At 28.3% G+C, this 18303-nt stretch overlaps 1 protein-coding gene across 1 annotated transcript in view; it reads right to left on the bottom strand.

Annotated features, from left to right (window-relative positions):
• The window catches only part of LOC111620116 (rootletin-like), a 52487-nt gene that overhangs the window by 8771 nt on the left and 25413 nt on the right, over positions 1–18303 (bottom strand). Inside the window, exons 4-8 of the mRNA XM_023361975.1 lie at positions 10591–10756; positions 1232–1432; positions 641–738; positions 401–497; positions 142–326 (exon numbers count right to left, since the gene is read on the bottom strand). Coding sequence (XP_023217743.1) covers positions 142–326; positions 401–497; positions 641–738; positions 1232–1432; positions 10591–10756 — 747 coding nt within the window. The remainder of the gene's footprint in view (positions 1–141; positions 327–400; positions 498–640; positions 739–1231; positions 1433–10590; positions 10757–18303) is intronic.

The raw sequence follows: 18303 nt of genomic DNA, 5'->3' as shown, positions 1-18303 counted from the left end.
AAGTAAGAACTTACTGTAAAAATAAACAAACAAAAATATATAACTTAATATTTAAAAAAAACTGAAGTTTTAAATTATATCTTTAGTAAAACAATAAAATGTCTCTAAATATAATTAAAATTCAAAAAATGAAATATTTACTTGAAAATAAATTGTCCTCTATTTTCTAAATGTTCTTGTAAATGATCAATCCAATTTTGATGATAAGCATCATCAACAATAATTTGTGCTATATCTTTATATATGGCATATAATGAATTCAACTGATATTTTAATTGTATATTAGTATTTTCAATTTTATTTTCCATTTCTTCTTCTTCTTTTATCTATAAATTAAAATTATTTTGTAGTAATAGTATCAAAGCATAAGTTTTTAAAAATTGATAAGACTGTTTAATACCATTTTATCAATTTTATTTCTTAAAGTATCAATTGTTTCTTCTTTTTCTTCAATATTGTTTTTAGCTTTCTCATTTTGTACAGTAAGGTCATGAATCCTATTTTAAAATATTCCAATTATATTTGTTGAAATTAAAATTCATTGAATTTAATATAAAATTTTCAAATTACACTAAGTTTTTATATATTTACAAAAATAAGAAAGGTGATTTTATACTTTAAAATGTCTAACTGAACTTACTTTTCTTTGTATTCATTCTTTTCTACTTCATATTTAACTTGTAACTTTTTAAATTCTTGAGTAATTTTCTGAAGTTCAATATTCAACATATCTGTCTCCTTAAATTTTATAAAATATATCAATTTTTAGTGAACTTTTGAAGTAATATGGTATATAAGAAATATTTAGAACTTCTAAATTATCAAACCCAATACTTATTTTGATAATTTAATTTGTAAAATATTTAAAAAAAAAGTTCAGCATAACAAATCTTTAAATAATAAAGAAAAATGATTATTCAAATAACTTAAACTTTAATTTGTTTCTTAATTCTTAAATAAGATTTTGAAATTGAAAGACTTAATTTATTTTAAATTACAATCTTCTTGAATTTAAGAATATTGTGGGTTTCTGAAAACTGTAAAAAAGTCTCTTAAAAATTAAAACTAAAATTATCACATAGTTAAATAAAAAAATAAAACATTTGTGAAAAATTTAAATGTAGTATATTAAAATTATTAACTATTTTAATATTTAAATTAAATAAAACAAAACTCATCTAAAAAAACTTAAAAAATAAATTAAGTATATTTTAATTTAAGGTCAGTTCACCTGAGATAGTGATGAATTAGCTAACAAATTTAAACAAGCTCCTGTCATATGACTTGCTGAAAGTGTTATATCTGACTTTAAAGTCGTTAAATCACGTGCGGTACTCATTTTCATTTCTGCAAATTCATGTCGAAAGTTAAGTAATTGCCTCCAAAGATTCAGCAACTTACTATGTTCTTCAGTGAAATAATCATTTAAAGTCTGTAATAAAAATTTTGCAATTTTACAAAGTTTTCAAACATATTATTTTTCTACATAATAAGATTAATAAATAAATGTATTTTTGAGATGGAAATCATAACAATATGGTAATAAAATATAATATACATATACATATACAAATATCTGGAAACCTGATATATTATTCATAAGCCAACAACTATTAGATTATATCAGGCTATTTATTCATAATTATTTTAAATTCATTTCTAAATAATTTGTCCCTAAAGGGCAGTGTTAGATGTCATCTCTCATTAATTTTAATAATTAAAATTAAATAATTTAGAAAGTTCTTAAAGAAAAAATCAACCCAAAGCAGGACTTGAACCCACAACTCCCACTTACCATGTGGTCAAATTGTCGGTTATGCTACCCAAGCCCCCTGGACTGATTTCCTCTTCCAGACATATTTAATTATGATATAACCATTCTGAGTTACTTAGCTGGGGATGCCTTCAGCATCATCATCCTATAATCCCATAAAGTATTATATCATAATTAAATACATCTGGAAGAGAAAATTGGTTAGGAGACTCAGGTAGCATAACTGGCAATACAACCGCATGGTAAGTGGGTTGTATTGCAGGTTCAAGTTCCACTTTGGACCGATTGTTTACAATTTTAAATATCTTGATATGCCTAATCAATAATATAAGAAATCTATTAAACAGTCCAATACAATCTATTTACCAAAAGATTTAATTATTTATAGTATATATAAGATTTGTTCAAAAAATAACTGAAGTTTTTGAATAGGGAAAAAACAGCGTCCCCTAGTGTCGTGAAGTTGACAACACTATGTTCATGATAACCTACCAAATAAGCTGCTTATTTTGGATTGTTGATATCTCATTTCATTCACATGTTATTGTTTTTTGAGTGAAAGGTGTTTCAGTGTTCATGGAGATTTTTGCAATGTGCAATTTATGGGAACAATAATGCAACATATATGGAAACATTTCAACTTTTGAATCAAGTTTATGGGAAGTGATGCTCTAGGTCATACACAGCATTATGAATGGTTTACCCAATTCAAAAATGGTTGTCAATTAGTTGAAGATGACTCTCAACCAGGAAAGCCTTCGACTTCAACTGATGACACTCACATTCAAAAATCAGAGTTGTGCACTTTGAATTTTTGCCTCACGGTCAAACAGTCAACCATCAGTACTAAACAGGTGTTCTGAAACAATGAGTGAAAAAATTTGCAANCCCACCGTGTGTATATATATATATATATATATGCATATATATATATATATATATACACAGGGTGGGGCATAATGGAGTCCCACATTTATGAGGTGAATTAAAGGTTTTTTGGTTAAGTTTTAAAAATGATGATGTCCCACTAGGTGACGTAAACAAGAGAGTTGTCAGTAGTCAACATGCTGTTGTCAGGTGAACAATGGGGCTTCGTCGTGAAGGCTTTTTTCAAAAACACAGAGTCTGTGACTGCAACACAGAGGCATTTCACACACAATTTTGTTTAAATGCAAAGGAAAGTGTTCCTGATTGGAGAATGATTTTGAAATGGGTCCAAAAGGGCAACAGGATCTGCAAATCCTAAAAAGTCAGTTGGGCATCCCAAATCTGTGAGGACACCTGCAAACATCACCACACTCAGAACAGTATAGAGCAGTCTCCAACATGTTCTGCTCAAAAATATGTCATCTTTCTCTGCTTCTACTTCTACTGTGTCATCTCCAGATGATTCCCAGTTGACTAATCGCTTTACAAGAAGCCGTTGAATGGCCCCTCGCTCCCCTGATTTGAGCTCCTGTGACTTTTTCTTATGGGGATATCTCAAGGCAGAGGTTTTTAAACATTGCCCTCAAACCCTACAAGAACTCAAGGAGGCCATTCATGAGGAACTTGCCAAAATTCCTCCAGATATGCTGGTAAGAAGTGAAGAAAACTTCAAGGAACAGCTCCAAATGTACATCGCTCATGATGGACAACATTTGGATGCCATCATTTTTAAAACCTAACCAAAAATAACTTTCTTACATGTACTTTGATTAAATAAAAAGTTTTTCCATATTATTGTACTGTTTTTTGTTAATTCACCTCATAAATGTGGGACTCCATTATGCCCCACCCTGTATATGCATTAAATTTTAAATTTTTAGATTTTTTTACACAACCATCATTTGAATGCATGTTAATGCACCTAAATGTTTATGTTAGATTAGCAAATTTAATTCAGGAAATATCTTCTCATCACAATGTCAAATCTATGACAAAATAATTTCCTATCTAGATTATTTCAATAAATATTATTATTTCAAGAATCTGATTTATAATATAAATTAATTCTTGTTCATTCCTCTATTCGTATTTACTTCATTCCATATTAAAAATTGTTATTTAGCTTGAAAACTATATTATACAATATTTCTCTGTATAAATATGTATATGTAACTGCATATTATATTTAATACTTATTTTTCATTAATCTTAGAACAATTTTTTATATTTTTCTCACTATTGAACAATTATATTTATATTTATCTTCAAAATATTATGAAATTTTTGTATTCTAAATGTTTTTACAAATGTAAATTTATAAATACAGATATGTACATTTTTTGATATAAAGATTATAAAGAAATATTAATTAGATATCAACAACTTTTTGAGAAAGTTCAGCAACCATCTTCTGTTGAACTATGATGTAACTCAGAAATATAAAAAAACTTTACAAATAGTTATTCAATCATTTGTTAAATGAATAAAATATGTTATTCATGAACTACTTATTAATATAAAAACCAAAGTCTGTTATACTGTTATTATTAATAGATCTTCCTTAGTTAGGACTAGCAAATTGAATACATAAATAGCATTTTGCAATTAAAACAGAACAAAATTTGTATTTTTACATTTATTATATTTGTATTTTAATAAATTTGTATTTATAATAAATAAATAAGTATACAAATTTGTGTATTTATTTGTTTATTTAATAAATTTGTTTTTATAATAAATAAATTATAAATATAAATTTATGTATTTTTAAATACATAATATAAATTATTTAAATAAATAAATAGCATTTTTAAATGCTATTTATGTATTCAATTCATTAGTCCTAACTTAGGAGGAACTATGAATAGGTCAAAAATGTTTTTTTGTTGTTATTAATATTAATATTCTTCTATTATTTATTAATAGAAGAATATTACTTATTCTTATTTATAATAATTATTTAACAATATTTATTAATGTTATTCATTTTATAATTATAATATCAAAATCAAATTGTGACCAGATGGCACTACTTCATATCATTCAGCATGATCATTTTTTATTTAGAATTTGCCTTATCTCATTAAAGAAACTGAATGAATATTAAGGTCTCTGTTACTCAGAAAATACAACAAGGAAATCTTTTTCAAAGCTATAGAAATTTTGGTATGGTTCTGTATCTGAGATTCAAATGATGGAAGCATCTATATTGTCATGATCTGCCACATTGTCCCAGTCAGGTCAATCTAACAAGTGAGTAGCATTCAATGGGAGCATAATATATTAAATAGGAAAGGGATGTAAAAAATTCAGTTCATTCTTTTTCCCTATGTTACAGTAACATATTAACAAGGGGCTCTGACCGACTAAACTGGAACAAAAGGCAGGACCATTAATTACACAGTTTCCCACCATAATGAACAGAAATCATATAATTATCTAATCAGCTAATTACCTAGTGATACTATATTTTAATTCATTAAGTGATTTTACATTAAAAGCATATGATATTACCTTTTTGCAGTAAATTAATGATTAAAATTATTTAATTTAATTTTAAAATATTTAAAAGAAAAGATTAACTCAAAATGGAAATTTAACTTGCAATCTGAACAAAATGGTGAGGTACATTATCCAGATTTCTGATCTGATCTTTGCCTCCAAATTATATAATAACTTTAAATAACATAAACCATGAAAGTCAACTTTCACTTCAAGTGGAAACACATTCATCTATGTTCCCTATATTCAGCTGGCTGCAACTTTCATCTCAAAATGAAATGATCTACATGATTCTAAATTATTTATAATCCTAGAGATAATTAAATGGATCAAAAATCTGACAATAATTAAAACACTTCTCTGACTTGCAAAGATTGCAAATTCAAATGCTATTCTACATTAATCTTTTTCTAGATAGTTCTAAATTGTTAATCTAATTAAAATTTAATTTTANTATATATATGGGATTATTGATTCTGTTGTTGTATTGGTTTTTCTTCTGATCCTATCTCAATGAAAATTTATTTAATTTTTTAGAAATGTTCTTAATAGTTAGTGTTTCTCAAATGATGAAAAAAGTAACTCTTAGTAAAGTAATCTGTAACAAAACAATTTAAAATGATATATTTTAGATATATTTCAATTTAAATATACTAACTTCTTCTTCCAAGTGGTAGTGACTAAGAGCAATTCTAACTGCAGTTAAAACAGATTCTGCAAAAATGGGTATATCAGAAACTTCAACTTGAGAATAATGTTTGACTGCAGAAGTTGTTTTGCCCTCCAACAAATTTCTGAAAAGGAAAATATTCACAGAAAAAAAATATGAAGTACATAAATTCCCTGTGATTATTAATAACAACTGAAATATATAAAAGATAAAATTTTCTAAGGATAAAAACATCACATCATAATAAAACTATAGATAAATAAATAATGAAACAAAACATTTTCAACAGATAAAACTATTATTATTTTAATTTCATCTTTTACTTTGATAAAATGGAATTAGTAATTTCATAAATTTATCTGGTAACATATAAATGAAATAAAAAGTGAATTCATTTTATATTTATATATTCATCAGCAATGAAAATTCTAACAATTCTGTTTGTAATGATAGCCAAATCTAACAATCTTTAAAAAAGTTTTATTTAAGTATTAAAAATTCTCAAAAATGTTTTTCCCATCACCAGAATGTATAACTAAATATATACAGGTATCCCTTGTACAACACGGTTTCACTCTAACATGGTTCGAAAATTGGGGAAATCCCCTGCCCAACATGACTTCTGGTTTCATTCTAACATGGTTTGAAAATCCTCCATAGAAAATTTCACAAGTTTTAAGTGCAAACTCCTTTATTCAATATTTTTTTTATTCAAGTAAGCATGTGTTTTGTCTCAAATTTGCCTTCTGATTTTAGAATACTGAAATTTTCAATTGATTTTGTGCCTTTTGTCAGGTTTAATGAAACTGATAGTGCAATTTTTTTTTCTTCCTTGTCCTAGCTTTCCTATCAACCAGGCCTTGTTGTTAATGCTTTCAGACTAGTCCTTAAGACAGTCACTGTATTTTCTTTTTATACATTAATCTTCATATTTAGTAAAGTTTATTTAAATATTTTTATGCAAGTGTTATCAACCTTTTTTTACCGTAGATAAGTAATAATTCGTAAAAATGATGAATAGAATACGGTTGTATCTTGGTACTCAAACTGTGCCCAAATTGAACAATCCATTATTCAAACACAAATTATGGAAAAAAATCACTTAGTACTCAACTGAACAAACACGACCTGCTAAGACAAATTTTCAATTAATAACAGATTTTTATTTTGTCTCACAAAAAATTTTATGGTAAAAATTAAAAAATGAAAATGTTGCTGATATTTCCAATCAAAATCAAGAAAAAAGTTCAGAAAATTACAATACTTTGTAAAAAAAAACCTCATGTTACTAAAGTTAACATTAACACATAATACAGTATCTTAATTGTGATTGTTACTTGATTATTGATTGAAAATAAATTATTGATTACTTTAATAAACATGTTTCTCTTAGAAACAAAAAAAGAATAGTACACTTTTGTTAACTTCTGGAACCTAATCGTATGTTTTGTACTAGTCCCTCGTTTCGTATAGAATGGATTTGCATAACATGGCACTTTTTCAGAACATAACTACCATGTTGTACAAGGGATATATGTATGTATGTATACATACATACATACAGGTATCAACTCTTATTTTTCATTATTGTACTATAACTAGTTGTTTCTATATATTTCCTACAGTTGCCAACCTGTATCAATACATAGGTGAAACTGGAAAAGCCCTAAAAATCAGACAAGAGAATATTTATGCACTGTAAAATATAATTACACTAACTCAGCAGTGGCCATACATTGTAATGGAGAAGATTGTGAAATTTCACTTGATGATGTTAAAATCCTCAAAAAAGAAAAAAATGTTATTAAAAGGAAATTACATGAACATTTAGAAATTATTAAAATAAATGAATATAAAATGAACTTAAATGATGGTCTACCTATTAGTGACATCCGGCAACCACTTCTTCATGATAGGTAGAGTTCACTTGAAATCCCATCCAAAATCCCTCCCCCATCCAGTTATAATACAGTGTTGTACTTTTGTCAATTTATGTTGATTTTCATACAGTATAATTTGTACAATTTTATAGTGGTTTTAAAAGCTTTTAATTTAAACTTTTTTGAAGAAAAGTTTTCAAACCCACATTTTTAATTTCGTTTGTTAGTTTTTATTCAAAAAATTTGTTTTAAATCTTACCAACTTGTAATTTTATCCATCTACAGGTAGTAGCTATTTAAATTATTTTTTGAAAAATTATATGTTTTTAAAAAATTTTATTTATTTAATTTTTTTTATTTATCTACTTCAATTTTATTTTATACAGCACCTTTTTTTTAAACAAATCTTTATAATATATCTAGTTAATTGCCCAATTTTTAATTTCAATTTGTATTCAATAATCAGCTAGTGTAAATAAAAAAATATTTTTAAAAATATTATCTGTAAACACATATATGTGATGTAATTTATAACTATTATTTGCTTTGATAAAATACATATAAAAAATAAGGACTGAAGAGGGGTTATTAAGAAAAAAATACATGCATGTTCACATCCAGTAATAAAGTCTATATCAATAAGAGTTGCTTGTGTGATGTAAGTTACTGACAAAAAAAGCCAAAAATTTTAGGCTTAGAAAAAATCCAAGTAAATAAAGATAAAAATCAGCTTTTCTAATCAATCAGCAATCTATCTAGCTTTAATGGAAATGAAGGGAATATTTTTTCAATTTATTTATTTTATTACCATTTTTTGAATAAATCAACTATAAGACTTTAATAAAAATAGTGTTGACATAAAAATAAACTTTATATTTTTCTCTTTCAAAATTGCTTTAAAATACCTAATTTCATATGAAACTTTCATCTTTNTCAATAATATAAGAAATCTATTAAACAGTCCAATACAATCTATTTACCAAAAGATTTAATTATTTATAGTATATATAAGATTTGTTCAAAAAATAACTGAAGTTTTTGAATAGGGAAAAAACAGCGTCCCCTAGTGTCGTGAAGTTGACAACACTATGTTCATGATAACCTACCAAATAAGCTGCTTATTTTGGATTGTTGATATCTCATTTCATTCCCATGTTATTGTTTTTTGAGTGAAAGGTGTTTCAGTGTTCATGGAGATTTTTGCAATGTGCAATTTATGGGAACAATAATGCAACATATATGGAAACATTTCAACTTTTGAATCAAGTTTATGGGAAGTGATGCTCTAGGTCATACACAGCATTATGAATGGTTTACCCAATTCAAAAATGGTTGTCAATTAGTTGAAGATGACTCTCAACCAGGAAAGCCTTCGACTTCAACTGATGACACTCACATTCAAAAATCAGAGTTGTGCACTTTGAATTTTTGCCTCACGGTCAAACAGTCAACCATCAGTACTAAACAGGTGTTCTGAAACAATGAGTGAAAAAATTTGCAAAAAGAGACCAGAGTTGTGGCAAGACAATTCATGGTTCCTTCACCATAACAACACGCCTGTTCACTCAGCCTTGTCAATTCACCCGTTTTGTGCCAAAAATCAGGCGACTATGCTCCCCAGCCCCCTTACTCACCAGACCTAACTCATTATGATTTTTTCTTGTTTCGAAGATTAAAATCAGTGCTGAAAGGATGATGTTTTGACACAATTGATGACATTAAAACAAATTTGTCACAAGCATTGAAGGACAATCCAAAACAAGCTTGCCAGGACTGCTTTGCAAAGTGGAAACATCACTGGGATAAGTGTATGAATAGGGAAGGGGAGTACTTTGAAGGGGACAAGGTCCAATAATCTGTAACTTGAAGAATAAAAATTAAAAAATTAAAGTTTATTTATTTTTTGAACAGACCTCATATTTCTTATTTATTTATTTTAGAAACTCCATATAGATAACATATTCAGAAGTAAAAATTATATTCAGCTTGTTTCTTACTCTGAGAATTAAGTATTTCAGATCTTTCTCACATTTTTAAATTTATTTATTTGCCTCTTTTAATTTTATAATGAAAAATAATGCTTGTAGCACACTTTTTCTTAATTTTAAAACAAAAATATCTAATAATTTACTAATTTGTTACTTTAAAACTTTTCCATTAGTTAAAATTAAATAATACAGCTTCTTACATTTTAATTTGAATACTTTTACAATAACCTCTGATACTTGTAAAATAATCTTTTATTTTAGATTTCCATTTCATTAATTACATTCCTTTCTTTATTATCAAGATTATCTTAAAGTTCTCTTTTTGTAGAGTAAGTAATAAAATAAATTTTGTTAATTTCATTTAAAAGAGAAACAAATGAAGTAAAAAATGATGAAAGATATAAGAAAATAATTCTACACAATATAAACATCAACTTTTTTTAAAGTATAATATTTCTCCTATATGAAGTCTCTAAAATATAACTTTAATTGGTTAAATATTACATAAGGCAAGAACATAAGTGAAATAAATATTTATAGTTGAATTCATTCATTTATAAATGCACATGTTATCAATGGTTCTTTTCACTCAATTAAAAAAGCAAACTATTTCAAATACTTTATATGCATTTCAAAAAATTGCTAATAAATTTAGATTCGATAAACACTGATTTTAATTAATGCACTTTTACTAATTAGTGATCTATATGTTGTGTTAATGATTTATTTTAAGTAAAAAGAAATCATTAACAAACCAGTTATATATCAGTAAGCTAATTTCTTCCAGAAATATGTATCTAATTTTATAAAGAATAAACATTATTACTAATTTTAATTCATTTTACATACTTGTTCTTCTTCCCTCCATTCTGATTCTCTTATATCTAATTCTTTTCTTGTATGTTGCCATTCTTCAGTTAATCGATGTATATCTGCTGTAAGAGCTTGATTTGCTTGAGTTGCTACATCTAATTGTTCTCTCAACATATTATTAGCTTCAGTGAGTTTCTGACATCTAAATAATATAAAAACAATAAAAAAACATGCTTCACATCTTAATAGTCAAAGAAGTTCTCAAAAGCATCTACACTGAAGAGCCATTACATTATGACAACCTCTCACCTAGAGTAGCGAGCTGTCCCAGATACAAAACAACAGTGCTTACGCAGCTCATACAGCTGTATATAAACAGCCAAACGAACTGTGTTTCTGAATGTAGAGTTTTGGGCTGTGTCATGGGAAAAGCAGCAGATTTATCAGACTTCGATAAAGGACAAATCGTTATGGCTAGGTGATCTCATTGGGAACATTGATCTCAGAAACAGTCAATTGGTGGGATGTTCACGTGCAGTCATTTTTAGTACTTATTGAAAGTGGTGTACGAATGGAGAAACGAGAAGTCAACAGCCAGCTGTATGCTGTCCATGGTGCATTGATTCCAGAGGGGAGCAGAGACTATTATGCATTGTTTGCCTTGACCGAAAGGCTACAGTGGCCCAAATCACCAGCAGCTACAACACTGATCACCAAAACAATGTGTCTCAGCACACAGTGCAGCATACTCTTCTGCACATGGGCCTGCATAGCCACCAGCCCAGCTGAGTCCCCATGCTTACAGCATATCATCAACAGTGCTTGCAATGGGTCAGGGAACATTGCAATTGGACCTTAGAGGAATGGAAGAAAGTTGTCTGGTCTGATGAGTCATGTTTTCAGGTCCATCATGTTGACGATCAAGTACAGATATGCTGATTTCCAAAGGAGACAGATCATGGCAGCCGGATGTACAGTTGGATGGATACAAGCCGGTGGAGGCGGTATTAAGGTGTGGGTGATGTTTTCATGGGACACATTAGAATCCATCATCCCCTAAAACAATCCCTGACGGCTGTGCACTATGTGAACATCATTGCAGACCAGGGGCCATATTCTGGCACTTATCTCTCGTCTCTTCTTTCACCAACAGATGATGTCAAAGCAAGAGACGAAATTTGTCTCTCATACACATTGGTGATTCTGGTTGTTCGTAACGATCTCATCGTTGTTGTTGATGTCATGATTCTATTCGGTTAATTATATATGTTAGGGTTATCTGCGCACACAACATGGTATATTGGATTTTAACAAATGAAATTGTAAAATTTTTGAAAATGCAGAGTACGTAATCATAGATCATGTGGCAAGGAAAGCACATGTTCAAATAAAGCATGTAATTTCAACAAATTTGTTTTTTGTTTTATAACCTTTTTACAGATTGTAATGTCAATTTGTCTTCTAACAAATAAAAATTTTAATAACCTAAGTTAGAAAAGGATGCATACTTGGATTTTTCGAAATATTACCATCTAATTTCTCCTTAACTATCTAAGTAAGATTAACATCATATTCGATAGTTCAGTAATTGATGTAGGATAATTAGAAAAAAAAAGGAATCAGTGACGTTTCCGAGTAGACACTAGAAAAAAATCAAAAGCATTTTCTCTCCGGAAATATTCTATCCCGAGTAGAGAACATTCTCTAGTATGATTGTACAGTGCAAGTAGTATCCAGTCGTCCATATTGGATATAATGAAATCAAGGCGAAAGACGATAGACTGGTCGAAAGACAACTATCCGCTCGTCTCTGACAAACAAGAGAAGCGAAGAGAGAAAAAATTATCCAGAATTGCATTTAGAGAGATGCAATGATCTCTCGAGACGTAAACAAATGATTAGCCAATCAGCAACCAGCTTGTGAGGGATGAGAGATGAGAGACAATGACCAGAATACGGCCCCAGGTTCACCCCTTCATGGCAACAATGTTCCTGGCAGGTGATGGTGTGTAACAACAGGATAATGCACCATGTCATACAGCCTGAATTGCCATGGAGTGAATTTCCAGTCATATGTTGGCCTCCGAACATTCCAGTGAATTTCAAGTCATATGTCTGGCCTCCGAATTCACCTGATATCAACCCAACTGAACACTTGTGGTTCCACCTGGAAAACCGAATTCGTGCTGCCACATGACCACCTCGCAATGTTTGGGAACTGGAGGATCAGATGGTGAGCACCTGGTACCAGATACCTCAGACTACCTACCAGCATCTTGTCAAGTCAATGCCTCACTGCTTGTTGGTGGTTTTGCAGGCAAAAGGTGGTCCTACAGCTTATTAAACAGGTGATCATAATGTAATGGCTCTTCAGTGTATATATTATTCATATTTATCATTAGCATGCATTCATATAAAACAAAGTATTTTTTTATCCATATCATTTTTTAAAATAAATTTGATTTTTTCAAAATTTGCATTAATTATTATTTGATAACAAAGGCCAACTAGTCAATAAACAGTAAATATTCAAATCTTATTTCCATTATTTTGTACGTTTAATCTTTTATTTGTTTGCATACAAATTTTATTCTTTCATCATATCAAAGTTATAATTATTACCACAGAGTACAGATTACTCTAGTACTTCCTTTCTTTTGTCAATCTCATCTATTATTTCCCATTTTCTATCTACATTAAATATTTTCTTAAATAAATTATTCAAATTTCTAATCACTTTTGGAACCATTTAGAATCATACTGTACAATAAATTGATTATATTATACGGAGCATATCTTTTCATTTTTATGAGCTTATTTTGAAGAGAAGAATTTGGACTAATTTTATAAGAGTATAAAATTGTTAATACAGTGCTTTAAAAAAATATGCTGACACAGCAAAGGAGACAATATTAAAAAAATAGGAAATTTATTTTCCTCCAGTAAATTATGGACAGATGAAAACTTTTGGGCCTTACTACATACAATCAGTTGCTTTTTGCTTTTACAGCACATTTACATTTTCAATTATTGTTGCTGAATTTTCTTTATAAACAGTAATATTGATTCTATAAAGTGGGAAGTAAATATCAGCAGTTGTAAATATGATCCAATAAGAATAATATTAACCCAATTCTTTTCTTTAAATCTGATTTAGATTAATATAATTTTCATTCGTTATACTGTCATCTTTTTTCAAATAACATGGGCCTATATCCATATTAATTATATGTAAGATATTATTTAATGTTGAAGTAAACAGATATGCCCTATTTGCATTCACCATTTCAAATTTATACAGTGCCTTTTACAGTTTGTTTTTGAACTTCATCATGGTAAGTGGTGCTTCTTAAAATTTCTTTGAAAACAACAAAAACCTTTGCAAATTTTTTATTACTCATCTACAGTATTGAAGATTTGGTACCTATTTTTGTACCTAGATATCAATTTTAAAAAATTACATGTACTGTACATGGAAAATCATTAAGCAAAATTATTTTTTAAAAATTACCGTATTTACTCGCATATAGGACAAGGCATAACTTTAAAGAAAATTAGATTTATTAATACAGTTCTAATTTTATTTCATTTAATCACAAGTAAAATATCAAATGCAAGTAAATCAAGGGTGTCCAACCTCTTTGTTTCTCTGGGCCACATTGGAAGATGTCATGGAGTTTTGGGCCACAAGTACAGTACATTATATATACTTGTGGTCCAATCCTTAAATATACTCGTATATTTAAGGATTACAGTGTGCACTGAAATTATTCTTATTGGATCATATTTACAACTGCTGACATTTACTTCCCACTTTATAGTATCAATATTACTGTTTATAAGGATTAATGTGTCTAGATTACAGTGCGCACCAAAATTTTGGCAAAACGCTGAATAATGTAAATTTTTGTAGGACATCATGGAGAATTTCATAATTCAGACTGTCAGTTTCCAAGCAGAATTGGAAGAAATACATTTGATGGTTTAGTAATCACGAGAGAGAATATTAATAAGTATTAAATCTTTATCACAAAAAAGGATATTTTAAAAAATTACTTCTACAGGCACTTTCAATTTTTACTTAGAAATAGATANGTATATCAGAAACTTCAACTTGAGAATAATGTTTGACTGCAGAAGTTGTTTTGCCCTCCAACAAATTTCTGAAAAGGAAAATATTCACAGAAAAAAAATATGAAGTACATAAATTCCCTGTGATTATTAATAACAACTGAAATATATAAAAGATAAAATTGAACAATGAGATCGGTTACATGTACAAATTAATAAATATAATTCTAAAAATAGTCCCAAACCTGTATAAAATTTTAAGAAATGACAAGGAAAGCATTAAAAAGGAAAAAAAAGCAGGGAGATCTCACTTGATGATGTTAAAATCCTCAAAAAAGAAAAAAATGTTATTAAAAGGAAATTACATGAACATTTAGAAATTATTAAAATAAATGAATATAAAATGAACTTAAATGATGGTCTACCTATTAGTGACATCCGGCAACCACTTCTTCATGATAGGTAGAGTTCACTTGAAATCCCATCCAAAATCCCTCCCCCATCCAGTTATAATACAGTGTTGTACTTTTGTCAATTTATGTTGATTTTCATACAGTATAATTTGTACAATTTTATAGTGGTTTTAAAAGCTTTTAATTTAAACTTTTTTGAAGAAAAGTTTTCAAACCCACATTTTTTAATTTCGTTTGTTAGTTTTTATTCAAAAAATTTGTTTTAAATCTTACCAACTTGTAATTTTATCCATCTACAGGTAGTAGCTATTTAAATTATTTTTTGAAAAATTATATGTTTTTAAAAAATTTTATTTATTTAATTTTTTAGAAATGTTCTTAATAGTTAGTGTTTCTCAAATGATGAAAAAAGTAACTCTTAGTAAAGTAATCTGTAACAAAACAATTTAAAATGATATATTTTAGATATATTTCAAGAGACAATACTTATATTTCAAACAAACATTGAAAGTAGATGGAGAAATATTATTTTACTTCAAAATATTCATGCATCATGTTTTACATCAGAATCAATAAAGTAAATTACCAGTATTTAAGTTGAAGGGATAGTAATCTATTAAATAGTAATAACACTACTTAACTAGTCTTAGTCAGTTCAACATCATTATTTAGATTATGTTCATACATTTACATGAATTAATAACTGTTTTATTAATTTACTGTCACGTAGTATAAAAGTAGGAAAAGTCTCAAACAAAATTCCTTTTATTTATAAGAAAGATGAAACTGTTTATTAACACATTCAAGATCCAGTACTTCAATTTCATTCTTATTCTGGGGAAATACTAGTGCATTGAATAACAGTGATTGAATCTGTTCTTCAATAAAATGTTAATTTGGTTAGGTAAATTGCAAGATAAAAAAGGAAATTTTTTAAATTAACATTCTGTAAGTTAAATTTTGTATGGTAGATTAACATTACATAAACATTTTAAAAAAGTTATCATTTATTCTAGTAAATTTTTTCCAGTATTCAAAATTTTGATATCAGATAATTTATAATAAATTTTTTTCATTAATACATATTTTAAAATTGAAGTTTTAGATAAACCTTAATCTGAAATCAATCAAGAAGTATTTATCAGTGTCAGTCAATAAGACATAAAAGAGTGTGCAAATGATCAAGTATATCTGCTTATTAATTTAAAAATGTGCTATTTTTGTAGAATTTATAAATAAATGTGTTTAGAGCTTTTTACATTTACATCAATGAATTATGAATTATAAATCAGAAACTACGTGTAAGTACTCATAAATACTTTTTTACTGATAAATTATCTTAATACAATAATAAATTGTGTAATATTTAACAATTTGTTTTTCTAAATAGTATTGATTTGAATAGAAAAATTTATTATCAGATCACTTGGGCCAGCAGTTGTCACATTCGCCAATGTACTACTCAGGGATACGATCAAGTGATGATAATGGAAGAAAGGTGAGTGAGTATACGGCACATATTTTCATACAGTAGTTTTAAATGATTCAAAATGAGAAGTTCTGAATTTATTTTAATTTTAAAGGTTTGGATCATATTTCAATTTTAATCATTTAAAAATTAGAAATTTTTTTTAGATCTGCTAGAATTTAGAAATTTTGATAAACGGATTTTTCCTTCTTTCTTTTAGTAGATTATTTCATACATTTTGCCATTATCAAAAATTTAGAACTATTTTTAATATAAACAATATTATATTAAATTGTAAAGAGTGGTTATTTCATTTCTTTTGTTATCTGAAAGGGTATTCCATATGATTGAGTTGGAAATCATTTATGCACCTTTCATGGTTTTCTTTTCCTTAGCTGTGATATACAGGTTGTATCCTTAGAGAGTAGGGTTGCTATATTTTCTACAATTATAGGGCAACATAAAGGTGTAAAAAGGAAATGATAAATTAATTTCCTAAATTACACTGAATAATAATCCACGAGTTTTTCACTTTTTTTGGCATTTCATAATAAATCTAGTTTATTATGATTTGACCCTTTTGGGTTTTTTGCATTGCTTCATGTTTTAATTAAGGTCTTAATTTCAAAAACACAAAAAAGCTGACAAAATTGTATGTTTTTGTCTGTAATTTACTTTATAACTCAAGACTCCATAACTTTTGGAATTTGGCAAGAACACTTCTACACATGGGACAGATGATGATACATTTTGGAGATTATAAGTCAAGAGAAGAGAGAGGGAGTAGGGGTCATATCTTGAGTGGAGTCAGACTTAATGAAAATTTTACTCATTGGCATTTATAATTTGTTATAAACCTCACTCCTGTCCCAAAAATAGTATTGTCTTTTTTTAACTTTTAGAAACTAAAATTGAAAATTATCAGACTTCCTGACTGCTTAACCGTATGTTTGACTGCTAGAAAACTTGTGCAAGATCTCTTGCTTTTTTATCTTATACTAGCATCCCTGTCGCGGCCTGCCCGCTCTTATATAGGCCTACATATAGAACTTAGAAAATTTGAACTAATTGTTCATTAATTATTTTTGAGTGATCAATGTGTAGTATTGCAGTAGAGTATTGCAAAATATAAAAAAATAAAATCATAAAACTTCTGAATAAGTTATATTGATGTGAAACCTAAAAAATTCCTCGCTACTTGTATTCGATTCTGAGCCGAACGAATTCGTTGCCCTTCCAGTCTTTGCTGTAGAAGTGTAGATTCACATCGTCTACAATTATGAACTGTTTCTTCCTATTCGTATTCTTGCAGCTCTCGGCATTATTTATCAATCAATCTCAAAAATATTTACCAATAACTATTTCGAATATTTCGTACAATTACCTGCAGAAACGATTCGAAAACCTGCTGTTTGTTCTTCATAGCGCACAGGAGAGAAGGAATAGTGTAAAGTGTAACAACTAATCTAGAGAAGGTAGTGTGTAAATGTAAGAGAATAAAAGATGCCTAACAGTCAAGAGACTCTGTCTTAGTGGGAGGTATCTAAGACAGAGGGAAGCAAAGTTTGGTTGATCAAACAAAGAATAAGGGGTTATTTACAACTGCAGAGTAGTCAGCAAAAACTAGTGCGTCATTCATGTGCACGAGTGAAAAATCCGAAATATCTCTTACAGGGAAGCATGACCGAAGGTGTGTTCCAGTAGTTAGAAGGCAGAGGGTCCCAGGAGTCTTTCTGTTAAATATGGTAGCTGTACGTTGAACACTGCGGAAAGGACAACCAAAAAAGTTCAAAAACA

Source organism: Centruroides sculpturatus, unplaced genomic scaffold (assembly GCF_000671375.1).
Source record: "Centruroides sculpturatus isolate CEXI.00-Female unplaced genomic scaffold, Cexi_2.0 scaffold109, whole genome shotgun sequence".
Lineage (NCBI taxonomy): Eukaryota > Metazoa > Arthropoda > Arachnida > Scorpiones > Buthidae > Centruroides > Centruroides sculpturatus.
The sequence above is the reverse complement of the archived record's forward strand: the minus strand, read 5'-3'. Positions and strand labels throughout refer to the sequence as shown.